This window comes from Suricata suricatta, chromosome 9 (assembly GCF_006229205.1).
Source record: "Suricata suricatta isolate VVHF042 chromosome 9, meerkat_22Aug2017_6uvM2_HiC, whole genome shotgun sequence".
Taxonomy (NCBI): Eukaryota; Metazoa; Chordata; class Mammalia; order Carnivora; family Herpestidae; genus Suricata; species Suricata suricatta.
Genome location: NC_043708.1, coordinates 35,354,277 through 35,381,380, shown reverse-complemented (window position 1 = coordinate 35,381,380; position 27,104 = coordinate 35,354,277). Strand labels below are relative to the sequence as shown.

Here is a 27,104-nt window from a genome sequence, read left to right as displayed (position 1 = left end):
CCCACATCAGGCTCTGTGCTGCCAGCTCAGACCCTGAAGCCTGCTTCGGAGTCCGTGTCTCCCTCTCTCTCTCTCTGCCCCTCCCCCGCTTGCACTCTTTCTGTCTTTTTCAAAAATAAATAAACATTAAAAAATTTTTAATAAAAAAAAATAAACAACAGAAATTTACTTCTCATGGTTCTGGAAATTGGGAAGCACAAAATTAAGGTGCCTGCAGATTTGGTGTCTGGTGGGGGCTTGCTTCCTGGTTCACAGATGGCTGTCTTCTTGCTGTGTCCTTAGATGGAGGAAGGGACATGGGCACTACCTCTGTTTATGAGCGCTTCACCCTCATGACCTCGTGCCCTGCAAAGGACCCGCCTCCAAATACCATCACTTTGGGGATTAGAACAACAACTTCTTATGGTGTCTCATTAACTGACATGAAAACTTACAGTTTCTTGTTTCAACAGCAATTTTAGTTCTTTTTTTAACTTTTAATTTGGTTTTGCCGATCACAAGAAAGTTTATTATGAAAACGGGCTGATATGAATAATGGACAGATCAGCAGTAATTTTAACCATGGATAGATCAAAGAATGAAGACTTTAAATAAATTATTCCTATGCGGACTATGATTTCACATATGCAAAATATATGGTAGTAATATAGTTCATTTAAACATACCCTCATAAATGGAAGTTTGTAAAGTTTAATTTTTTATTACTTTAAATAATGCTAGAGAATAGAAATGTATTTTCATAAATATGATAAAGTTTGCAATAATGTACAGAGAACTCATAGAAATTAGAGAGTAAAACACTGGGACCCAAGTGAATGTGTGTACGTAGGAAACAAATTGACAATTGTGAAAATAAGACAGAGACATAGTTGAACCTCATGAATAATCAAAGGAAACCAAAGCCTCTCAAAAATACCTTTGTTTACCTTTTGATAGTCAGTGAGATGTCTACTCTTTACATTGCTGGTCAGAGTATATTGATACTACCCTTTTGGAAAACACTTTCACAGTATTATTCAAGATCCTTGAAAGTCTGCCTCCCATTTGACCAAATATTTTACTTCTAGCAATCTAGCTCAAGGATATAATCTTAAATATGGAAAATTCTTAATACCTAAGACATTACGTGCAGCACTTCAAATTTTATTAATTTCCTTCTTTCTTCACTGGTCAAACCATACCCCCCTCCAGTCCAATAACTGAATTGCTGTAGAAGCTGGAAAATCCTGAAGCCAGCAAAATTGGTTTTATTTGCAAATAAGAGTATCATGTAGCTTTGAGGTTCTAAGTAACAACTACTACTACTAAAAAAAAATAATGGTGATGATAAGGAAAGCTTCTGCCATTGATGGTGTGGCCATCACGTGCCAAATTCTTCACACATTATTGTATAGTTTCACTGCTAAGTAATCCTGCAAGGGGTTAAGTATTAACCCTGTTATATTAGTGGGGAAATCAAGGTATTTTAGAAGTAACTGTAGGATTTTTAATGTCATTAAGATGGTGTTAAGAATAAAGAACTGAAGAATTCCTAACCCTTCCCTGTCAGTTTCCTGATTTGCTGTGGGATTGTCAAAGGAGATGCATACTCAAAAAATAAAAACAAATGGTATTGCTTTATTATAATTTGCATGAGTGCCTAGTACCCCAGTAGGTTCTCTGGGAAGAAGTGGTTCAAGCATGCAGGCCAGCCTACATGCACATAAGGCCTTTTTCTCCTCCAGATCTAAATCCAAATCTTAGAATCTTATCACAGAGTAGCTCAAATATTGATACAGTGACCTGGGTTCTTCATCTTATGTGAAGATAGGTTCATAATACTGGTCTCAAAGATCTCACCTGTTAAATGATAAGGAAGCAACATAGAGCAGAAAAAAGAACCATATCCGTGTATTGTATATTTCAGGCACACTGATCCTACTTATCAGTAATGTCTCATTTATGCCTTAGAACTTGGGCAGATTGGCAACTTCCTCTATACCAAGGCAAAAAGTGAGGACAGAAGTTAAGGAATTTTCCCAAGATTATATGGCTAATAAAATGGCATAATCACGATTGAATCTCAGATCGATGTGACTTCAAAGTCATGTTTCAATCATCATAATATTACATTCTTTGTAAATGTTTGAAATATGTATATGGCAGAAGGAAAAGTTAACTTGGCTTTGTCTCTTTCCCCTTTCTCAACTGTAAAGGTTTGCTCACAAAGGAATTTTAAAAATTAAGAAAAGAACTATCTGCCTTATGAAATGTATAAGAGTCTGGGAATTTCTTATTATATTGAGAATCTTCTATTTAGCATAATATCTAGCATATGAGTATTTTACATATGTGCTAGAATAATATATTACTCTGTATATACAAGAAGCTATACAAGTTCTAGTACACTAATATTTAAATTTTTTTCTCAGATGCTTTTTTAACTGTCTGAATAAAGCAAATTTTAGTATTCATTGTTAACATGACTTTCAGTTAATTTTGTGATAAATTATATCCTGGCTTTAGAAACAGTCCATTTCTGTCATATGTATTTGTAGCATGACGCTTTGCACCAGTGATTGAAATACAGTATCACTGAGAACTTTTGTCTTCCAAACCGTAGAAACCTGGATGTTTATCTAGGATACGGGGCTAGATTTCCAGTCTCTTTAATGAAAGACAGAAGTGCAAAAGTAAGACTAAAGGCTAGAATGTCAGGGGACCATTCAAGTTTGGGAAAAGACAGAGTGAGCCTACTTTCCTTTATTCTACCCTTTCCATTTATTGTGGAACAAAACCCACAGTTCCTGTCAGTGCTGAAGGTACCGTCTCCTGCGCTTTCTTTTTTCTTCACCCAGTGGTGGCTTATGTCAATGTAACAACAGAGTTCTTTGAATGTATTGAAAATTGCACCATATAACTGAACAAATTATTTTTCCATTTAATTGAGCAAAAATGCCTTCTGCCCAATGCAGAATCTTGTGCCAGGAGAAAAAACACTGGAGTTTGCAATCAGCTTTGCAGATGTATGGGTCAGCATCCAGTCAGGAAACAGAAACCTCCCCAGTGATTTTTTTTTCATTTTAAAATTTCTGTTCAATTTTTATTTAATTAAATTTTGTTTTGAGAGAATTGTCGATTCACATGCAGTTGTAAGAAATTATACAGGGAGATCCTGAGTACTCTTTACTATAAGTTTCCCCAATGCTAAATCTTATAAAATGACCTAGTGCAATATTGCAAGCAGGATACTGACATTGACATGGACAAGATAAAGAAGGCTTCCGTCACCACAGGGATCCCTCATGTTGTCATTTTATAGCCCTATCCTTTTCTCTCCTGTTCATACGTCCAAGTATATCACTTTTGGGAGTTGGCTCTTTCACATCATAATTTGCTGGAGAGTCACTCAGATTCTTGGCATGGATTAGCAGTTTGTTCCCTTTCATTGCTGTGTGATATTCCATGGTATGGATGTAACCACACTTTGCTTCATTATTCGCCACTGAAGGACATCTGGGTTGTTTATAATTTAGGTCTATTATAAGTAAAGCTGCTATAAACATTCGTATGGGGGTCTTTATGCGAATATAGGTTTTTATTGCTCAGGGTTAACTGTGCAGGAGTACAGTGCCGGCTTGCATGGTAACTGTGTATTTAGTTTCTGGAGACACTGCCCAGCTGTTCCCACCAGCAGTGTGGAATGATCCGGTTTCTCTGCATCATCGCCAGCCGTAGTCATTCTGAGAGCTATGTAGTGTATCACATTATGGTTCTCATTTGCATTTTCCTAATTGCTCATGGTGTTGATCTTCTTTTCTCGTGCTTGTTTGCCATCTGTGTGTCACCTTTGGAGGAACTCTCTCTTCATATTTTTTGCCCGTTTAGTAATCAGATTTGTTTTGTTTTTTACTATTGTGTTCTGCACATTCTCTTTACGTTCTAGATACTAGCTACTTGTTAGACATGTGATTTGCAAATACTTTCTTCCAAACCGGAGCGGGTCTTTTCATCCTCGTCACAGGGTCTTTTGCAAAGATTTTCATTTCAGTAAAGTACAATTTATAATTTTTTCCTTTCATGAGTGTACTTTTGGTGTGATAAATAGGATTCTTTTTAACATTTATTTATCTTTGAGAGACTGAGTAAGACAGAGCATGCACGGGGGAGGAACAGAGAGAGAGAGAGGGAGACACAGAATCCGAAGCAGGCTCCAGGCTCACGCTGTCAGCACAGAGCCCTACATGGGGCTCGAACCCATGAACTGTGAAATCATGACCTGAGCTAAAGCTGGATGCTTAATCAACTGAGCCTCCTAGGCACCCCTGGTGTTAAGTCTAAGAACTTTTTGTGTAGCTCAAGGTCCTGAAGATTTTCTCTCATTTTTTTCCTAGAAGTTTTATAGTGTTACAATTTACATTTAAGTCCATCGTCCATTTAGAGTAAGTTTCTGTATAAGGTATGAGACTTACGTCAACATTGATGCTTTTTTCTATAGAGTTCTAGTTGCTCCAATACCATTTGTTGAAAAGGCTCTCTTGCTTCCATTGAATTGTTTTTGCACTCTGTCAAAAATCAGTTGGACCAACTTGTGTGGGTCTACTTCCGGGTTCACTATTCTTTTCCATTGATCTATGTGTCTGTCCCTTTGCCAATACCACATTATCTTTAGTACTATACCTCTGTTAAGTTTTAAAGTCAAGTACACTGACTCTTCCTACTTTATTCTTCTTCTTCAAATGTTTTAGGTCTTCTGGTTTGTTCACCATTCCATGTGTATTATTTATTTATTTGTTATTTATTTATTTATTTATTTATCAATCTAAGGGAAAAAGAAAATTCGGGGAACTTACCACCAAGTTGGTGCTCAGGAGCTGGTCTTGAACTCTCCACTTTTCATGCTTACTAAGTTTGTTTTGTATATGATATCCAGGGGGTTTAGTTGTACTTAATGGGAAGAATAGAGAAAATTATATCTACTCCATATTTCCAAAAATGGAAGTCCCCGATGATATGTACTTTTTTAGGTGTTTGCTTATGAAAAATCTTTTTTCAGATTTTATATAGTTGTTAAAAATGCTCAGGTAAGGCTGGTGAGCTGAGTGAAATGTTAAGATTACATCAGTCAACACTCAAATTTTAGTTTGTAAAGATCATCAGCCTTTTGATAAGGTAGTGTTTTACCCTCCGTGTTAGAAATGATGTTGGGGGGCATCTGGGTGGCCCAGTTGGTTATGTGTATGACCTTTGATCTAGGCTCAGGTCACAATCTCACAGTTTGTGAGTTCAAGCCCTGCATCAGGCTCTGCTCTCATGTTTCAGAGCCTGCTTGGGATTCTGTCTCTCCTCTCTGATCCTCCCCCACTTGTTCTCCCTCTCCCCAAACCCCCCAAAATAAAAAATAAAATAAGGAATGATGTTGGAGTTGGAATCACAGAAGATCCGAAAATGAAAGTCATATTAAAGATTTGTTAGAGTTCTATGTGTTTTATTCAGATGAGCCTGATTCTTCATCTTTCCATAGATCTAGGAATCTAGTAACTGCTCTTTTTTTATACTATTGAATGAAGGTTTTCTGTGGGGATTTTTTTTTGTTTTGTTTTCTTTTAGGTTTGGGTTTTTTTTTTTTTAATTTGGACTTATTTCATAAGGACAAGGAACATGGTTTTAGATTATTACAATTACTTCATCATGCAGAGTGGGAAGAAATTTGAGTGTAGGATTATTGGTAAATAAGGTGGTTAGGATTCTAAAAACTTTTTATTGAGAAAGTGGGAAAATATCAGCCTGCTTTAGAAAAGAATAATTTACAAAGGAAATACTCTGTTATGGTGTTGGGTTTTTTTTAAGTTTATTTATTATTTATGTTGGGGTGAGGGAGGAAAGGCAGAGAGAGTAGGAGAGAGAGAATCCTAAGTAGCCCCTGCACTGTCAGCGTGGAGCTCGATGCAGGACACTCACTCACAAACTATGAGAGATCATGCCCTGAGCCAAAATCAGGAGTCAGACACTTAACCGACTGAGCCACCCAGGTATCCCTGTGATATTGTTTTTAAGCTGAATAGCCAATAATAGAATTTTGGTTCTTATGTGTTACCTAACTGTTTTTTACAGATTGAAGTTGTCAAAGAAGAATTTAATGAACACTTAGAAGTTGTAGACAAGATTAACCAGATATGCAGAAACCTACAATTTCATCTAAATAAAATGAGAAGTTTTGAAGAGCCTCCTTTTGAGAAAGAAGCTAACATTATTGTGGATAGATGGCTTGATGTGAGTGACAATTTAATTCACTAAAAATTCTATTTTATAACAAATTGATCTCTCTTGTATCTTTAGTATTTTTTATCTAATTACAAAATTCAAAAGTGTTCATTGTAAAAATTTCAAATAATATAAAATTTATGACTTAGAAATTAATTTCACCACCAGAGTTAGACACTACTGACAAATGAGTCTATAGACTTTGAAATATAAAAGCACACACTCAACTTATTTAAAATAGTTAATATATTAATGATTCATGCAGAATGTTCATGTTCAGCTATATATTTATTGAATACAGTTTTGGTTGATAATAGTTGTATTTTTGTGAATTACATACTAAGAATTTGTGTTATATTTTCATCTGGTTTTTAAAAATATTTTTAAATTAATTCTTTAAATATTTATTTATTTTTGAGAGAGAGAAAGACAGAGTGTGAGCAGGGGAGGGACAGAGAGAGAGAGGGAGAGACAGAATCAGAAGCAGGCTCCAGGCTCTGCACAGAGCCTGCCGTGGGGCTTGAACCCACAAACTGTGATGACCTGAGCCAAAGTCGTACACTTAACCACCTGAGCCACCCAGGCGCACCCCCATCTCGGTTTTTAAAAGCACCTCTAATTTATTGTGGTTTAGAAATTAGGAAGATGGTTGTCTTTATATAAGTGGCAGCAAAGTTTTTGTGTGTGTGGAAGAAAGAACTATGTGATGTTTTAAAGCACTTTTTGTTGATCACGAAAGCAAATTGTTTAACAAGCAAAGGTAAATTAAACTTTTATTCTAAAATAATGTGTGGCTAAAACAATGGTTTTCATATTTTTTACCACTAAATGTGTTATTTCTATTTTTAAATTATGGTAGATAAATGAAAAAACTGAAGACTACTATGAAAATCTTGGTCGAGCTCTAGCTTTATGGGACAAACTCTTTAACTTAAAAAATGTAATTGATGAGTGGACTGAAAAGGCCCTTCGACAAATGGAATTACATCAACTGACTGAGGAGGAAAGAGAAAAGCTGATGGTAATTTAACAGTGATAAAATGTATGCTCTTTTTGTACACAGTTGGCATTTAATATTGAGCTTGCTTTCTTAAAGCAGAATAGAGAAATCAGGAAGAAATGTTTTATTTCTTTCATTATCCCTTGAGTGGGACCACAATCCTTGTTTCCTTTCTTATGGAGGAAGATGTTAGCAGGTGTTATTAATCTGGGGTTCACAGACACCCAAGTGGCTAGTGGATAAAATGACCTTATATGGAAAAAAATTGTATCTTTATTTTTATGAATGTCTAACCAAAATGTAATATTTGTGTCAATATAGTCAACAAACATAGTAGAATGAACATTACATGTGACTGTTATCAAGAAAATCACAGATATTTTTGGTCATTATCTAGTTGTAACTGTTACCCTTTACCACTACTTTGAAATTACAGCTTTTAGTAGGGTCACTGCTAGATCACAGTATTTAAGGTATTAATATAGAAACATATATATTACTATAGCACAAGTTATTTTTAATATTTTGATAACTAAGTCAATGTAATTGTTTTTCTTTATATTCCTAAATAATTTATCTTATATTTTAAAAATATTATTATGCAAAGGGTCCATAGGATTCACCAGACTATCAGAGACATTTTATGGTATAAGAAATAGTAATAACTCCTAGAAGACACCCCGCTGAATGCATAATTGCTCCCACGTGGTCAATATAGGTCCCAGGGGTTGGCAGACTTCTCTTTAAGGGGCAAAATGGTAAATATTTTAAGCTTGTAGATCATTTGATCACTGTCATAATTGATTAATGCTGCTTTGTAGCGTAAAAGCACTCAGTCATAGACAGTACATAAATGCTTGAAAGTAACTGGGTTCCAATAAAACTTTATTTATAAAAACAGACTACCAACCCTTATTAGATTATTAACCCCTGATCTAGATTATGATTATGGATAACCTTCATAATTTGAATTAAGCAGTTTCTCCCTCCAAAAAATTAGAAAAGAAATGCCAGGCTGAGTATCACAATCTTTACAGAGCTTCAAAAAAGGCTAGTTTTAAAAACAGTAATCTCAGGTTTTGCCATTTAACCTTAGGAAGATTTTTTTTCTAATTGTTTGTTTATATATTATTCATTTGGCTCATATAAAATCTCTATGTTTTAGGTCAGAAATAATTCAAATATTGGCAATTATATGTGATTCAATGTAATAGAAAAATGTAGGTGCACATGAAACCTTTACAGTATGCCAAGTCTAATACTTCCAGTCTCATTTTTTTCTCTAATCTTTGTTTTTATTCATTTTTAAGTTCACATATCGATTTTTATACATTTGGAAAAGGTTTCCAAAATGTGTAGAAATTTATGACTTTCCTGAGTGTACAATGATAGAAATTATGATTTTTTTTCAGCTATAAATGAATAGGTTTCTTAAAACTGCCTTGAAGTGCAGGTTGTTTAAAAATTTGAAGTTAAGGACTATAAACTGCCAGCCTGGGAGCCAAATCCTGCATACAGTGTGTGCGTGTATGTGTGGCGTGCGCATGTGCACATGTGCACAGCACAAGCCCGGCCCCCTCTCTGTCCTCTTACAGCTGGAATGCTTCCCTCAGTTATAACACTTTCCTGACTCCTAAAGCACTTGTGTTTGTAAGTCCCAGGACTCCTTCAAAAAACAAGTGATTTGGGGAAATCCAAAGTTCTATTAATAATCATAATCATGAGTACCAGAAAATAAGGTGTAAGATAAAAAGATATTTTCCATTAATATTATTTGTTATAGGAAGAGTTACAAGTCCACGAACAAAAGTCTTCAGAGTTTTCTAAAAGAGTGGCTAAAATACAGTTTCTCCTTCAAAGCAGTGAAATACCTCTTGAATTGCAGGTAAGAGAACTCTTATTTAAAAGTTGCAATTAACGCACTCCGAAGTCATTCATGTTCATAAACCAGAATTCTCAATCTTAAACCTAAATTAAAATTAGGGGGCGCCTGCATGGCCTAGTCGGTTAAGCGTCCGACTTTGGCTCAGGACATGTTCTCACAGTTTGTGGATTTGACCCCTGCATCGGGCTCTGTGCTGACAGCTCAGAACTTGGAGCTGCTTCTGATTCTGTGTCTCCCTCCCTCTCTGCCCCTCCCCTGCTAATGATCTGTTTCTCTGTCTCGCTCTCTCAAAAATAAATAAAGATTAAAAATTTTTTGAAAAATAATAAAGTAAAATTAGGATCATTATTTCATTCATCTTCATTCAATTCCTATATTAAGTCCAACTGAATTTTAATAGTTGGCATAGTTCATTGTCTTTGTTTAGACTAAGTTTATATTTCTTTATTATTTTGTTCTCATTTCACTTATTTCCAGCCCTCTTGTATGGAGATGGAGATGTTGTCATGCTTCTGTTTGAAGGAAAGGGTTTCCTCTTGAGTGTCCTTTGGCCATAGGAAGGAGAACAGGGCTTGTGTGATTCTATGTTTATTAATTGCTAGATGAAGAAGCAGGGAGATTGCCCAAAGCATGAATTTCTTTCGTGTGAAGAGCTGTGTTACTATTTTCATTTAGATGGAGTGCATGGTGGCTGAGTATGAGTCCTGGATTCCAACTTTCTGGGTGACGTTCCGTCTCTGCCACCTGCTAGGTTTATGATCTTGGGCAGGTCAAGTTGCTTAACATTCTAAAGCCTGAATTTTGTCCATCAAGTGCTTACCACAGTGCTGTGGTGTACATAATAAACACTTGATGAATCCTGGCTATTTTTTTCTATATGTTTTAATACATTTTCAAATGAGTGCCATGGGATGGCACCTCAATTGATATGCTAGATAAAACTTGCTTTGGAGGTAGCATTTTCAAATTAGTTTACTTTTAAAGTTTATTTATTTTTGAGAGAGAGAGAGCGCAAGCGAGGGAGGGACAGAGAGAGAGGGAGAGATAATCCCCACAGGGAGCCTAAACTCATGAACCGTGAGATCATGACCTGAGCCGAAATCAATAGACACTTAACTGACTGAGCCACCCAGGTGCACCCCCATCCCCCACCCCTGCCAACAAATTAGCTTTTTAGAACAAACTCAGAATGTCTACCTCAGTTTTCCATGTTATTCTTTTTTAAACAATTTAAATTGTATCGTGGTGTAAAACAATGAAGAATTAATTTCACATTGAAATGAAGCAATGTCTCAACTCATTCTCTAGCAATGCAGTTGTCTAAAAGCTAGTGAAGTAACGTTGTTGCAGTTTGACTTCATGTATGTCATGATTTCAGGTGATGGAGTCCTCTGTTTTAAACAAGATAGAAAATGTAAAAATGCGTTTAACAGGAGAATCTAACTGCTTTGCGCTCAGTGGCCATACAGCTGAGCTAAGGGAGGACCTCGACCAAGCCAAGACCCAGATCGGAATGACCGAGTCCCTGTTAAAAGCGCTGTCCCCTTCTGACAGCTTAGAGATCTTTACTAAACTGGAGGTATGTCCCAGCTAGTTCTCTTCTGTGGTTCAGATTTACCTGCACACTTATTTCTGATGACTATGGCTTCTTGAGGTTAATAAAAAAATAGTAACTATTCAGAAAATGAAACTTGGGGGGAAAAACTCAGAAAAAAAATTTGTGTTTATTTAGTTGAATTGCGTAAGGGCAGTACTTATTTGACTTCAAATTGCCCTGCAGGATATATTTACCGGCTAAGGTAAAGCGAATGTACTCAACAGAAAAATCATCTAGATTTTTACAGAAACAATGGAGATCTATTATGCTTTGGTAAATTGAACTCATTCTGAGACTTAATGGTTGGTTGTTTATCTATTTAGGAGATACAACAGCAAATCCTACAGCAAAAGCACAGTATGATGTTACTGGAGAATCAAATAGGTTGTCTGACTCCCGAACTCTCTGAATTAAAAAAGCAATATGAAAGTGTCAGTGATTTATTTAATACCAAAAAAAGCGTTTTGCAAGATCACTTTTCTAAGTTATGGAATGGTGAGTAAGTGATGGAATGGTGAGTGCCTTACTGTATTCCTGGGAATCCTAAAGTATGAATGACTACCGCGAACATGAAGGCTTATCCAAACTTTACTGAGAGGTTGCAGAGATTCTGTTGGAGGAAAAGGATCTGTTTATGTACTTATTTATTTAGGATTTATTCAGCTAACTCTTTTGGTGGAAAGCACTCACTAATCTATATGCCCTTCATATAACATCTATTTCTTACAAGCCTCAAATTATTTCATGAAGGAAGGTCACCAACATCCTCACATTTGACCTGCTCATTGTGGTGTGTGAGTTTAGGGATGTGCCTGTGAGCAGGCTGTTCTTGCGGGTGTTTTGGGGTGTACTGTGTGCTTGGAAAAGAGGTTGGATATAGAAAATATGCCATAATTACTTTCTAGAATCTATTAACCTCAAAATTGGGTTTCAACTTATTACCACTTTACACAACGACTTGTACCCCATGTTACGCAAAGCAAGTTTCGAAGCCTCTCACTTTAACAAGGTGTCTAAAGTCTTTCTTGAATGAATATAGCTTCTTTTGTTTTTTCCTACAGATCAGTGCAAGAATGTTAATGACTGGTTTGGCAACATTAAAATGAACCTTAAAGAGTGTTTTGAATCATCAGAAACAAAAGAGAGTGTGGAACAAAAGCTACAAAAACTTTCTGTAAGATATATAGAAGTTTTCATCAAACTTTATCAAAGCTAAAATACTAGGGACATAGAACTGTATTTAACTAGATAAAATAATAATTACTTTGACTTACTAATTTCTCTACATAGAAATAATGTTTCCAAATAACGAATTTTTCTCCAAAGTTTTGAAACTCCATATTTACTGGGTAAGGGTGCTAGTTACTTTAACAAGTTCTATTTTCACAGTTGTTCTAACATGCTGTTTAACAGTGTTTACTGATGAATCCAGTTTTGGTAAAATCATATTTCATAACAATTAAATACTTTAGCTAATGTTGACTTAGTTGTCCCTTTACTTTCTTTTCCTTTTGTTTTTTAAGTGTTTTATTTAAAAACATTTTTTTAATGTTTATTTTTGAGAGGGAGAGACAGAGAGTGTGAGCGGGAGAAGGTCAGAGAGAGAGGGAGGTACAGAATCCGAAGCAGGCTCCAGGCTCTGAGCTGTCAGCACAGAACCTGATGCGGGGCTCAAACTCATGAACTGTGAGATCATGACCTGAGCTGAAGTCAGCCGCTTAACTGACTGAGCCACCCAGGTACCTCAAGTATTTTCTTTCTTTTTTTTTTAATATTTATTTTGGGGGCGGGGGGAGAGAGAGACTCAGAGTCTCAGGCCAGCTTTGCGCTGTCAGCTCAGAGCCTGATGTAGGCTTGAACTCAAAAGCCATGAGATCATGACTGGAGCCCAAATCAAGAGGTGGACGCTTAAACAACTGAGCCACCCAGGAGCCCCAAAACCCCTTTACTTTCTTGAGAGAGGCCTCTTGACTTTCTGTTAAGTTTTTTCTGAGTAATATTTCTTTTAACAATCTCAACTTTAATTTAGCTGGTTGGAGCTTAAATGGGGGGGTGGGCAGCTTGGAATAAAAGGTAATGTGCATATAGGCATTTAAAATGCATATGGCACCTTAAATCTTCATTGCTTTAGGCTAGATTGTCTGGTACTTTTTGGAGGGGGGTAGGATCAGCCTTTTATTTTTAAAGAACTATTTGTATGACTTTATTTTTATTTTTTAAGAACTTATCTGTATGAATTTGTTTTTATTTATTTTTTAGTTTAAATCCACGTTAATTACCATATGGTATAATAATGATTTCAGGAGTAGAATTTAGTGATTCCTCACATTCTTATAACACCCAGTGCTCATCCCAAGTGTCCTCCTTAATGCCCCATCGCCTATTTCGCCCATCCTCCTCCCCAACACCCTACCCAACACCCTACCCAACACCCTACCCAACAAACAACACCTTCAGTTTGTTCAGTGTATTTAAGAGTCTCTTATGGTTTATCTCCCACTCTGTTTATATATTATTTTTCCTTCCCTTATGTTCATCTGTTTTGTATCTTAAATTCCACATACGAGTGAAGTCATATGATATTTGTCTTTTCTCTAACTGAAGATTGTCTAGTACTTTATTTTTTAATTTTTTTATAATTGCACATTAAAAAAATTTTTTTAATGTTTTATATATTTTTTGAGACAGAGAGATTCAGAGCATGAGTGGGGAAGGGCAGAGAGAGAGGGAGGCACAGAACCAGAAGCAGGCTCCAGGCTCTGAGCTGTCAGCACAGAGCCCGATGCAGGGCTTGAACCCACAAACGTGAGATCATGGCCTGAGCTGAAGTCAGAGGCTTAACCGACTGAGCCACCCAGACGCCCTGTCTAGTAATTTAGTTTGATGATAAATCATGCTCTCAAGCTTATGAGTGGCACTAAGTATTCTTTATTTGATTCCTTACTTTGATGATGCTGTTCTTTATTGATAGAATTGCCTTTATGTTTTTTTCAGTTTAAGTCCTGACTTTTTTTTTTTGTCTTTAACTTTGTCCATTGCATGGCCTTAACAAATGATGCTCAAACCTTGAAGGCAAACATTGAAATAAAATTCTTATTTGGGCGAAGTTAAATAGAGAATAGTCTATGTCATTTTACACATTGAATACCAGAAAGGAGCAAGTATTTAGAAGTTGGGCAGAGGCAGGAAAGAAAAATGCAGCTTTCCCAGTCTTACGCCTACTGACTTTCACGAAAGCCGGGCATTATTTTGCTTGATGCCATTTCCAGTAAGTCAGATACATATACATATTCTACAACTAATATAAATTATCTTTTGATCATTTGCCATTTGAGTTGACCGTATCTCCATAGCTCTTCTTTTGCATAGGATGTTAAAAAAGTGACATGTTTGCCAATTGGCTTGGGAAAGTGCCATGGCGGTGGCAGAGACCACACTTTGACTTGTCAGTAAAACATCATTGATTTTCTGTCTTCCTTAAGGATTTCTTAACTCTTGAAGGAAGAGGCAGTAAAATACAGCAGGTGGGAACTGTACTAAATCATGTGAAGAAGCATCTGCCCAAAGCACATGTTAAGGAGCTTAACAGTTGGATTATAAATCAAGAAATTGAATTAGAAAAAATGGAGTCCATTTGCCAGGCACGAGCAAAGGAGCTTAATGACTACTTGCAGCAGCTACTGAGGTAGGAAATAAAGGTGATAGCTTAATAACATGTTTTCTAACGATCTCTTTATACGCTCTGTTCATCGGTACAGCTAACATTGGGATATACAATACACACAGATTTCACAAATAAAATATATATTTTCTATTCTAAGTTTGGCTCTAGGAAGTTATAAGTTGGGAGAATTCCTCAAACTAATACGGCAGTAGTTCAAGGGAGAGTCCCAAAATGTTTGTTTCCTATTCTTTATGATGTGTTTGTCTGGCTCATTGCTTTATAGAATCCCACTATAATACAAGCTACTGTTGTTCAGATTTTAATGTTACAAATTAATTCTTCTCTAACGAGTGACAAAAAAATGTGGTAAAAACATGATTGGCTTCTAAATTCATGCCAATCTTCTCTTTGTATAAATACTTATTCCTTATTTTATATTCTAACATATGTAATGTGCTTTTAGCCTCCAGGATGACCACCACAATCTGAGTACATGGTTGACTAGTCAAGAAGAGAAATGGAAAGAAATGGAAAAATCAGGAGAGAAAACTGAGCTATTTTGTGAAGCTGTAGCTAGAAGAAGGTATAGCTTATCCTGTATGAGTATGTTTTCTGCTAACATGGTTCCTTACATGGTATTGTGGCCCCTCTAAACTTTCAATGATGTTTGGAATTTCCAGGGAACAATTTGAATCTATGGCCCAGTTGAATAATTCTTTGAAGGAATATGGGCTTACTGAAGAAGAAGAAATAATAATGGAATCAACACATTTGATTGATAGATACCAGACATTTTTGAGACAATTATATGAAACTGACGAAGAGCATAAGTTCCCTCCTACAGAGGACCAGAGCCTTAATGATCTTGCACATGAAGTAATTCATTGGATAGCAGGGATTAAAGAGTCCCTTATGGTTTTGAATTCATCTGAAGGCAAAATGCCCCTTGAGGAGAGGATCCAGAAAATAAAGGTATAACTGTGGAAACTCAATTTCAGAGGTCAGAATGAACTCTAATTTTTAAATGATTTAGAGGAAAACTGCAAAGCTTTGTTTCTTAAGGGAAAATAGGATTACTGTGGAATGGCGAAAGACATTCAGAAGACTGAGCTTACAAGAGAGAAGGGCTGTGATGGATCTAAAATTATTTTAATGCAGACAGAAGAGAGAAGGTGTATTCTCTCTTTGTAAGGGCAGTACCTAGGGACTTGTGGTAGGTGGGAGTTTGCTAGGATATAAAAAAAAGTATGTCCGTACAAAGACGTATCACCAATGTCAAGGCAGGGCTGGAGAGGAACTCTTCTTCAGGGCAAATATGTATGGTTCAAAAGGTTATTAGATATCAAGTACATTGTGTAGTTTATAAAGGTTATGACGTGCCGAAGGGGCTGCAGAGGGCAAGGAACTTCTAAGTTCCTCGAAGCCCACTTTCTATCTAAGGAGAGATTCAATAGAGATTGTTAGTTACAAATTCAGGGCACAGAAGCCCATGTACTTAAAAGAAACCCAGAAGGATTGAAATCACATTAATCGGAGCATTATTACAGGAAGAAATGGTTATGAATAGTGAGCTATAAGAGTTGGTGGGGCTTACTGAAGTAGTTGGAATCGTTTTGGATTGTATGTGAAAGATTTTCCAGGGGAGGTGAATCTGGAGTAGTATTTCCAAGAAGGGAGGAACATGGTTCTTGGAGCAAAGGAGAGAAAGAGAAGAACAGAAAATGCGAATAAATTATGTTGTAGCAGAGAGACAAGTGTTGACATGTGGCACTGCATTTTCCTGTGGGAAGCCCTAAGCCTCATTTTGGGTGTATAAAAATGTCTTGTCCAGGTTGATACCTTAACTCTCTATCTATAAATGACTGAGTGGATAGAAAGGATTTGCCAGGGTCTTTTGGGCACATAACTTACTTGAAGGCAGTTGAAAATCAAGAGGCGAGCAGGAATGCAGTGAGAGCAACCTGACAAATACTTACTGTGAATGAACTCTGTATAATGGTAAGGAGACATCATTACCTTTTGGGCCATGTAAAAGATGAAAAGGTAATTTTGAAATCTACTCTGCAATTAGAATCTAAATATAATGTTTAGAAATGAAAAGATATATCATATGCACTTTCTCTAAGTAATGCAAATGAGATTCTAAGATCTTTTTTATGTAATTCAGGAAATCATTTTACTAAAGCCTGAAGGGGACGCTAAAATACAGACCATCATGAGTCAGGCTGAGTGCAGCAAGGCTCCTGCAGCTTCCAAGACGCTTACTGATATCAAGAACCAATGGGACAACACACTCCATTTAGCCAACACGTATCTAAGGTAAAGGGCATGCATTCACTTTCACGTCTTTCCATTGCCCAGTGAAGCCATAACAAGTATGTTTTGTCTGCCTCCTGAGTTTGGATAGAGTATCTGTTGGAGAGAAAGGCAGTAATGTCAGGGGCATCCACAGTGTCAGAGGCAGAAATGAAGAGGAATAGAGTTCTCTGGATCAGATAAGAAGCACATGCTGTCGTAACTCTGTGACAGTGTTTACTTTGGCTGCTGCAGCCCACGGAGTCCTTGTTAACAAGTTAGCATTGTCTGTCACCCCACTTTCCACACCCTGCTTCTTACCAAAACCCCCTGCCCCCAGACGGTTTCAGAGTCTGCATAGTATTACTGTAGAATAATTATGCTTTTAAATATATATTCTAAGAGAGTTTTAAATGTGTAAACATTGTAAATGTCTGAATTCAATGGACATAATTCTGGTGAAATTCCTAATTCATATCGCATCTTAAATAATATATTTACTGTTTAGTGGACATGTGAATTTTAGATCTTTTCTAGGAAGACAAGCAAATCAAAGCTAAATTTAAGTTATCAAGAGCATAAACTAGTTGGCCAATATACTGAATGAATATTTGTTTTACTTATATGAGAAAGAAAAATATAAGATAATATAATTTTATTTAAGCATAAGAAAAACTGGAATGATTTAGAATCTAAATTATTAAGTGTTTGTTCTCAGGTCAAATTACATAACAAAAATATATATATTTTTAAGAATACTGCAAATAATTTCTCTCTTGATGTCTGAGCTAACCTTAGTACTATTTAGAATGCTATATTGATAAAACGCTCTTTGGGAATAGTTTATATTCGTGTTATTTTAATGCTTTTTATTATAATGTGTGTTATACTGTAATATGCACAAAGCATTCCGATTTGCTAAGTGTCATTTCTAAAATATTTCCTAAAACTTAGCCATCAAGAAAAGCTTCTACTAGAAGGGGAGAAGTATTTGCAAAGTAAGGAGGATCTGAGATTAATGCTCACAGAACTGAAAAAGAAACAAGAAGTGGGCTTCGCTCTTCAACATGGTTTGCAGGAGAAGAAAGCTCAGTTAAAAATTTATAAGAAATTCCTCGAGAAAGCGCAGGATTTGACATCCCTGCTAAAAGAGTTAAAATCTCAAGGAAGTTACCTCTTAGAGTGCACCAGGAATCCCAACTTCAGCGAGGAGCCTTGGCTGGAGATAAAGCTACTACACGAAAGTCTTCTGCAGCAACTGCAGGTGAAGTGGTCAAAATAAATTTTTTAATGATTGTCACCATTATGCCTCAGTATGTCGTATTTGTATATGGAATCGTTTTTTGTGCTTTTGGTAAATCCAAAACTTTTAACCTTTATCATTTTTAGATACAAATACTTCTTAAGGATGGAGGGCTCAATCCAGTTTTGCTAGAGGATTCCAGTGGCCATTATTTGATTATTATGTTATTTTTTTCTCTTCCGAGTTTCTCTTTTCAAGGGCCAGAGGGTTAAGATTTTTTTTTAAGTATCTCTTTCAAGGTGATGGTGTCAAAGTTATCCATGCATCCACCTCTCCATCCGTCATGTATCCGTTGGAATAGTTTACAGTTGACCCATGAATAAAGTGGGGGGCTAGGGATGCTGAGCACCCCCACAGTTGAAAATTTCCATGTAACTTTTGACTTCCCCAAAACTTAACTGCTAATAGCTTACTGTTGACAGGAAGCCTTACAGATAACATAAACAGTTGATTATCATGTATTTTATATGTTGTATAAACTACATACCTATACATATATATGTGTATTACTTATATATTACTTATAGCATATTACTTATAATATGTATTATTACAATATGTATTACTTTCAATAAAGTAAGTTAGAGAAAAGAAAATGTTATTGAAAATCCTAAGAGGAAGTACAGTCACAGAACTGAACTTTATAAGCTCTGTGACAAGTGGATCCATATGGTTCCAACCCATATTGTTTAAGGGTCAGCCATGGATTCATTATTCTGTATAAGCCGTATCAGTTCCCCTCCCTTGAGTGGTCTGCAGTAAAGGAGTTAAGAGATAAGTGTCAGCTTATCACAAGGAAATGTATTCTCACGAGAGAATTGTCTATAATTCTTTGCAGACGGGAAGTTAGATCCATGTCAGGATTATGTGGGTAAGAAATCTTGCTTATACAGATTGCAGGAGATGTGTAGAGGTAAAGAGATACCTACTTGGCTATAAATCATTATTTTAACAATTGCTACTTTTCTGATCAGGTGTGGCCACCTTATTTTCTTATTCCAGGAAAAGAACCTGAAGGTGGGTTTGCTCTCGAGTTAGGATTACTTTCTCCTAAGACACAGTGTTGGAACTTAATTCTTAGGAAAGGAATCCGAGGTTAGGCTGATCTCATACAGTGTCATTTACAACTGTGGGTATTTGATTTTACTAAGAAGGATGATTAAAGGAGCTGGTTTATTATGGATGTTTGTGATTTGATGATATAATTTGAAGCCTTTACATTTTGTAAACCTCTTGAGAAGTAAATGGTCTTTAGGAATGAAATGAAGGCAAAGGAGCATGTGACTTCAATAAGCCATTGGTGACGGATGAGGAATATCTCAAATACTAAAACTTTCTTAAGAACTCTGGAAACTTTATAGCCCTATTCCTGTTTCAAAATGAAACTTTATAAAACAAGGGCTTATGAACAATTTAATTATTTTCAGAGTGAAGAAATTCAGAGACATAATTGGTGAATTGTCAATGGTTTTACTTTTAGGATTCCGTGCAAAAATTGGAAGGCCATGTTCAAGAGCACCAGTCATACCAGGTTTGCGTCACAGACCTGAATACTACATTGGACAACATCTCCAAGGAATTTGTCAGTTTTTCTGATAAGCCTGTGGATCAAAGAGCAGTTGAGGAAAAACTGGAGAAACTGCAGGTATTAAACCATGTCCAGACATGATGGGCATCAAAACCAAATCAATATTCGTTACGATGAACAAATCAGTGTCTTCGGTCAGAAATCCAGTTGGTATTCATATGATTAAGATAATTAAAGTTCTGACCAATCATAGAAAATGGGAACGTTCTTCTTCAGTGACCATATCCATTTATAATTTGACTTAAACATTTCCCTGCACTCTGGAGCCTCAGAGACCATGCCTAGTCTGTACTTTCTGGAGATCTTTGTTTCAGAGACCCCACATGACTTCAAGAGAGACTGGTAGTCAAAGGATGCATAGCATGCAGCAAGACCAAGGGGGAAATGCTTCTCTTTTGCATTCTTTATCATGGACAATGGGAATTAATAGAGTTTGTACCTTATTAATTTTTATGCTCATGCTCTAAATAGATCTGTCTTCAGATGTAAGGCTTCCAAAATCCTCTCCCAGACTCCAATAGCACCTGGCCTCATACAGTGGATTCTCCCTCTTTGCTTAGCCAACAAGCAGGCCTGAGAGGTGTCTTCTAGGAGAAAACAAAATAAAGCATCTTCTCAGCTCTTTCTTTGACAGCTCCTTAACTGGAGATTTCAGGGGGTGAGTCTCAGAGCAGCACTGGTGGCCTGAGGGTGGGAATTCCTCATCTCTTTCTGTTGACAGGAAGCCTTTCTTTTGGGATCTGGGAATCACGCAAGCCTCCTCCTCCGTGGCCTGACATTGTGACAGGGCTGTTTCCCTTTTTAACAGTGATCATGTGACAGATGTTCAGGGCTCAGTCATTTCCAAGGCACTGTTTGGGTTCCACTGATACTGAGGAAAGTGTCAGACATGAGCCCAGCTCAGGCTCCAGTTGCAAAATTAACATAGAACCTTTGCTATGATAGAAGGAATCTCAAAGGTCATCAAGTTCGGACCCTGCACTTTATACGTGATAAGCTGGGTTCTGGAGAGATGAGGGACTTCCAAGGTCACCAGCTTAAATGACAGAGTAGAGGCTACAGCTCAGGTCTTCTGACCACAGTAGACAAGCCCCACTGGGATGTTGGGCAGTTATCTGTGGTTCAGCACGTCCAGAAAATAACAGCAACTTCCCTTTCTCCGTCTCCTAGCCCCCAACCAATAGGCCTGCTTTTTCTTCCGTGTTCTCTGACTCTGTGAACATTTCTCCCATCTCCCCAGGGTTCAAGTCAGAATCCTCGTTATCCATGCTTTCCCAGACTCCTCAGTCTAGTCAGACACTAAATGTTGTCTCTTTCATCTCTGGAGTATCTGTACGATTTGTTACTTCCCCAAGACCCCCTGTCTTGCCTCCTTAGGGCAGAACCTCAGCAAACAGACCCCTGCATTAGACTTATGAATGGGCTCCCTGCCTGCACTTGTCACCTCTCTATTGGAACGTCCCCGTGGCCACCCCAGATCTTTTTAAAATGCAATTTGGAACTCCAGCTTAAAATGTTTCAGTAACCTGTGTATATTTGTTAGCTTAGACCTTTTCTCATTCTAATACAATTGACTGTTTACTTCTGTGTCTCTCACCAGACTATAGGAAACTGATGGGACTCAGTTTTACTCCTCTATGTAACTTCAAAACCTTTCATGATGGGGCATCTGGCTGGCTTGGTCAGTAGACTGTGCAGCTCTTGGTCTCAGGATTATGAGTTCGAGCCCCACGTATAGAGATTGCTTAAAACATAAAAGACAATTTTTAAAAAGCCTATCCTAATAATATTTTCTGCTGGTTGAATGAATGAGTGAATACTGTGTAGTCTATTAGGATAGTGACTAATAAATACTATACAGTTCACTTAGTAACTTAAAGTCTTGACTCTATTTCAATAGTATCATCTGTAGCTGCTATAGTGCTTCAGATTGCAGTTGAATCTTGAGTTCTGATTTGTTTATGCATTTAGCAAATATTATTTGAGTTTCTGCTATATTTAAGATACTACATTGGATAGATTGATTTAAGTTTTGCTCTGAATTTCAAATATTATCACTAGATTCATGTGGGCACATTCTAAATGATTCTATTTTTTTAATGCTTTGCACAAAGTAGGCCCTTATTATTTAGTGGTTTAAATTTTGTGCAAGGTTTTTTCTTTGTGATATGAATTGGTAAAATTCTTTATACTTTCCCCTGCTGGAGAAGGATACGCAGCAATTTACAAAAGTCAATTAACTCTTGTGACAATTGAATGGAAATACTTTGCATGATCATCTTTTCTCCACTTACAGAAACTACAGAATAGACTCAGTTTACAAGATGACACATTGGAGAAGACTTTAGCTTTAGCAAAATCAGTCAAGAAAAATACATCTTCAGCGGGACAGAAGATTATTAAAGATGATATAAAATCACTTAAGTGTAAGCAAAAGGATTTGGAAAGCAGACTTGAATCTGCTAAGCAGGAGACAGAAAATTGTCTCAATAGCATTCTCCAATCAAAATGCTCAATGGAACAGAAAGAAAAGTTTCGTCCGCCAGGCTGGGAGAAGGAGGTCACTTGTGATGTGCAGGGGTCCACTCGGGACTCAGCTGAACTGGAAAAGTTTGAGCAAGATCGGGAAATAAACAAGGTAAGTGCTTGTGATTGCCTCTCTAGGACATCGCGTCTGAGAGTGAAGAGCTGTTGGGCTCTGAAAAGAGGGTGGTGAATCAAGCCTTCTGATTTCATAATTAAACCCTCGATGTGTGGTCTATTTATGATGCCCACTTGTAAAAAGAACCCTTAGAAAACTGTCCAGGATTTCGGTGGTGAAATATTACTCTTTAGCCTGTTATAATGTCAGTCATCAGTTTAGGTTGATTATTCTCTCTGATGTGTAATCAGATAGTTAGTTTCTTGGGTCAAGAGCGTAAAGGCAAATTAGAAAAGGCAAAAGAAAAGAAAACGCCTTCTACCCATTTTCTGAGGAAAAAAATCCAAGAGCGCCATTTTTGGGGTGGGGGCTGAATCTATGATGAAATCAGAGACTGTTTGAAAGGATAGATTCCTCATTTTTCTTCTCATGTTAACCCTATACGGCCAATGCCTTTGTAAATGTCGTCAGATCACTTGGTGTGAGAACATCAACATCCAGCCTCCTCATTTTCCCTGGGGAGAAGAAAGAAGAATGTCGTTTTGTTTTCATTCTAAACCCAATGGGTACATTTTCCTATGGCTCTTAAAGTTCTTTCTCATTGGTTAGAGACTGACATGGAAAAGGCACAAAGAACCATCCAGTATACTGTATTTGAAAGAGTATTCCTGTAAGACAGCCTCACACAATCCAGGGTCAAGTGGGACCATAGCAAAGATTAGACTATTCTGGTGTGAGTCCTCATCAGCTTTTCATGGAGTACATGATCAACAGCGAAGAAAGAATGTGCGCTTCTGTTGTCTTCTTAAAATTTTTTTAACGTTTATTTATTTTTGAGAGACAGAGAATGAGGCAGGGAGGGGCAGAGAGAAAGGGAGACACAGAATCCCAAGCAGGCTCCAGGCTCTGAGCAGTCAGCACAGAGCCCAACACGGGGCTCGAACTCAGGGGCTGTGAGATCATGACCTAAGCTGAAGTTGGATGATTAACCAACTGTGCCACCCAGGTGCCCTTTCTGTTGTCTTCTTAAAACAGAAATGCATGGAAAATTATAAGAACCAGATAGCAATTTCTAGGAAATGTGTACAACAAGGTTAAATGCCAATGGAGCATCTCTTTGGCCATGAGAAAGACTTACTAAATCCCACAAGCAATGTTAGATACTGCAAAGGAAAATGTCTTAAAGAATGAAGGGCCCATGCATGCAACTCTTCAGTTGTATGTGTAAAAGAAACTTTCTCTACAGTATTTAAAGAGCAGTAGATAAAGAAAAAAGAAAAAAAATACCAGAATGCTTTCTATCCGGATGCATAATGTTGCTAAAGGGAGTTGCTTAATAACTTTTAAAATTAATTTCTCAGACCCATTTCGGCTGTGAGCCCCCAAAATTCAATAGAGTATATTGAAAACTAAGTAAAGATCATAATCCAATAATAAGAATTTTTATAATTTATTAAGCTTTTACTTAATCTTGAATGATGAGTTATTTATAATTTGTGATGCTTGATTAAAATGTTTTTTTCATTGAATCATGTAAGATAAATATATTCTAATATAAATTTTTATTTAATTTGTGGGTCTGGCATAACAGAAGATTCAAGTGTTTGTGAAAGAGGAGATAAGCTATTTTTTTATGTTTATTTATTTTTGAAAGAGAGAGAAAGACAGAGAGAGAGAGAAAGAGAGCAAGTGGGGAAGGGGTAGAGAGAGAGGAGGACATAAGATCCAAAGAGGGCTCTGGGCTGACAGCAGAGAGCCCAATGCAGGATTCAAACTTGCCAACCTTGAGATCATGACCTGAGCTGAAGTCAGACACTTAACTGACTGAGCCTCCCAGGCTCCCTGAGATGAGCTATTTTTAAAGCTAAAAACGTTATAGAGGTACTTAAGTCTTCAAATCATTTTCACAGGTCTAGGGAAGAGGACACTGCTTTTAATTCCCTAATATTATTTTATTATGATTACCTTTCATTCTTTTGTAACATGAATCTTTTTTTTTTCTTATTTTCTCCGCTCTAAGTACTGCCTGTATTTACTTTATTCTATGTGACCTTAGACTGTGTAAGACCCAGAACAATTTTAACATTGAACAGCTAGTAAAGTGATCAAAACATATATAGACACATATAAGACAAGTGTAAATTACTCTCTATATACTGAGTGCATAGAGCACAGAAGAGCACAATTTGCTGAATTATAAATTTAATTAATCAGAAACTATTGTGGCAGTGAAAACAAGCACTTAATTCCTTCAAAACATTTCTTGAGGCCTCTTCTGTGCTAGTCATTCTACTAGAATAGGGGCATACAGTTGTCACAGCTTAAAATCGAACACAAATTAAATATCTGAAGCCCATTTCAAGTGCTTTTAGGAATTTAGAGGGGCTTTTATCAGGCTATTTAAGATAATCTCCAAAAGAAATTTTAGGAAGTTTTTATATTCTTTTACTTTTTTCTTTAGTAAATTTCATGTGATCTTAGAGTTTTGTTGAAAGATGATTGCACTTTTCAAAAATTGCCGCTATAGCAAGTTTATATTTAAATCCATTGCATACTCTGGTTTCTCTTTAGATTGAATAAATCCATTGCTAAGAATTTCATTTTAGGTGAAATTTAGGGGATAACTTAGATCTGGACCTTTGGCTGACTTTTTCTTTAATATCCAAAATATTAAGGCAAAGCTGGAGGCAAAAGAAATTATAACATTCAGACTGAAGGGTATGGGTGCTTATGATCCAATATCATTCCAGATATTTTTATAAAGATGAATTTCTCAGCATTTTTGAATATGAAAAGGCAGGACTATCTTCCATCTCCTCTTTCTATACGGGTGAAGTGAAGTATCAAATTAGGATGTGATAAAAAGTGAAGACTAATCTTTTAATACTTATATGTCTATAAAGGGAAATGATAAAGAGGAAAACCAGGAAAGTAAGACATTCTGGGTTTGTTATTATTCTGAAAACTTCTAAAGCAACATTATATTAACTGGAATTAAGTATTCTTTCTTGCCCTCCTCCTTTCACATGACATAATTGCTCCTCAAAAAACTTTTTGTCTATACTTCTTTAAATTCTTTGGCATTAGGTATAATTGTTGGTCCAGTATGTCTGAGTTGGTTTTTTTTTTTTTTCAAAAATTTCTGAGCATTTATAATTTCAGTGTGTAAGAAGCATCCATAAGGAAATTCTGGAAAGTAGATGGTCACAGATACAGGCAAAGGCATCCTGCTGTGGATGAGTACCCAGAAATGCAGTGGAGTCAGTACTAGAATGAGAAGGAAAACAACTTACTGGATAAACAGTTTTCAGTCCTGGGGTAAATGATGTCTATTTTTGGTGTTGTTTATTCTGATAACACAGGAAAAAATTTTTTTGTAATGGAAAACATAGTTGGGCCATATGCCAACTCTGTATTCAAAGTGTATTACTTTGCCTCTTTGTGGCCCGTATGTAAGTCTTGCCTCTTAGGCTTGAGGTATTTTTCATAATCTAAGATTTATTCCGTTACAGGACACTAAATAGACTTATATAGTGTACATGGTGTTGACATTTGTGAGCAGCATGCATTTGAGAGCACATTCCAAAGTCTTGAAATCTTAGTTAGTCTGAGGGACCTTAGAAACTCTCTAGCCTGGGGCGCCTGGGTGGCTCAGTCGGTTAAGCCTCCGACTTCGGCTCAGGTCAGATCTCATATTCGTGGGTTCCAGCCCCGCGTCAGGCTCTGTGCTGACAGCTAGCTCAGAGCCTGGAGCCTGCTTCCGGTTCTGTGTCTCCTCTCTCTGCCCCTCCCCCTCTCATGCTCTGTCTCTCTCTGTATCAAAAATAAATAAAACATTAAAAAATTTTTTTTAATTAAAAGAAAAAAGAAACTCTCTAGCCTAACCCTTGTGTTTCAGGTGAGGAAAGTCAGAGATGTTAATTGGTCAAATTCATATTCTAGCAGCACTGTGACTAGAACACAGGCATCCTCTACCCAGCCTGATGCTTGGTGGCTTATCCCACCATTTTATTGAATGTGTTAAGTGGGCTGTTAATTGAGGTCTAATATGTTAATGTTCTGTCTGACCTCAGTGGACTTCATATTGTGTTCTTGTGCCCATTTAGAACCTTCTCTACTCTTGGTAAGCACAACCAAATCCCATTACTATCATTCCTAGGAGATAGATATCAAGTCAACAACAGCTAGATTAGCAGATCTAGATTGGCGGGTCCTCAATTTCTTTGTTCTCTACTTTGTAATCCATAGATGGTTCATGTTAACAAGCAAAGATGAAATAAAACTCTTTTATTTTTTGTCTAATATTAATTCATCTATATATCCAATCAGTAAAAATTTATTGAGCAGACACTGAGGGTTCCATGGTGAGCAAAAATAGACAGTGTCTCTATTCTCATTGAGCTCCTAGTCTATATCAATCAAGTAACTAACTAATGAGAGCCTAATTATAGGAACTGAATGAAGGAACCCATTTCCATGATTGTCTACAATAAAGGAGTTGGACATGAATTGTAGTCAGTGCTTCCATAAGGAAACAACATTTGAATTGAGACCTAGAGGGTGTGTTGGAATTAACAGAACTCAGGGCTGGGTGTTGGGAGCATTTTTGACAGAGGAAGGAGAATTTCCTCTTGTGGTGGGAGGGAGAGCATGAGGAGTTTGCAAGGGTAAAAGAGAGGGTGGAGGAAAGAGGAGAGAGACAGAGGTAAGCCTGAGAGGTAGGCGAGGCTGGCTGAGTCACAAGTGCCTTATGGGTCATGTTAACATTGTAGACATTATACTAACAGAAAGAGGCAGCCCCTGAGAATGTGCTGATATGCCTTTCAGTTTGTCTCTAGTGGTGATGATGGATGCTTATCTTCAGAAAGCTTTTATTGATTAAAAAAAA

The 27,104-nt window shown here is 36.9% G+C and overlaps 1 protein-coding gene across 1 annotated transcript in view; it reads left to right on the top strand.

Moving 5' to 3' along the window:
- Window positions 1-27,104, top strand: part of SYNE2 (spectrin repeat containing nuclear envelope protein 2) — a 231,749-nt gene that overhangs the window by 44,267 nt on the left and 160,378 nt on the right. Inside the window, exons 24-36 of the mRNA XM_029952525.1 lie at window positions 6,094-6,252; window positions 7,103-7,264; window positions 9,027-9,128; window positions 10,507-10,707; window positions 11,049-11,220; window positions 11,787-11,899; window positions 14,208-14,410; window positions 14,853-14,972; window positions 15,070-15,361; window positions 16,557-16,708; window positions 17,639-17,948; window positions 19,468-19,632; window positions 21,872-22,213. Coding sequence (XP_029808385.1) covers window positions 6,094-6,252; window positions 7,103-7,264; window positions 9,027-9,128; window positions 10,507-10,707; window positions 11,049-11,220; window positions 11,787-11,899; window positions 14,208-14,410; window positions 14,853-14,972; window positions 15,070-15,361; window positions 16,557-16,708; window positions 17,639-17,948; window positions 19,468-19,632; window positions 21,872-22,213 — 2,493 coding nt within the window. The remainder of the gene's footprint in view (window positions 1-6,093; window positions 6,253-7,102; window positions 7,265-9,026; window positions 9,129-10,506; window positions 10,708-11,048; window positions 11,221-11,786; window positions 11,900-14,207; window positions 14,411-14,852; window positions 14,973-15,069; window positions 15,362-16,556; window positions 16,709-17,638; window positions 17,949-19,467; window positions 19,633-21,871; window positions 22,214-27,104) is intronic.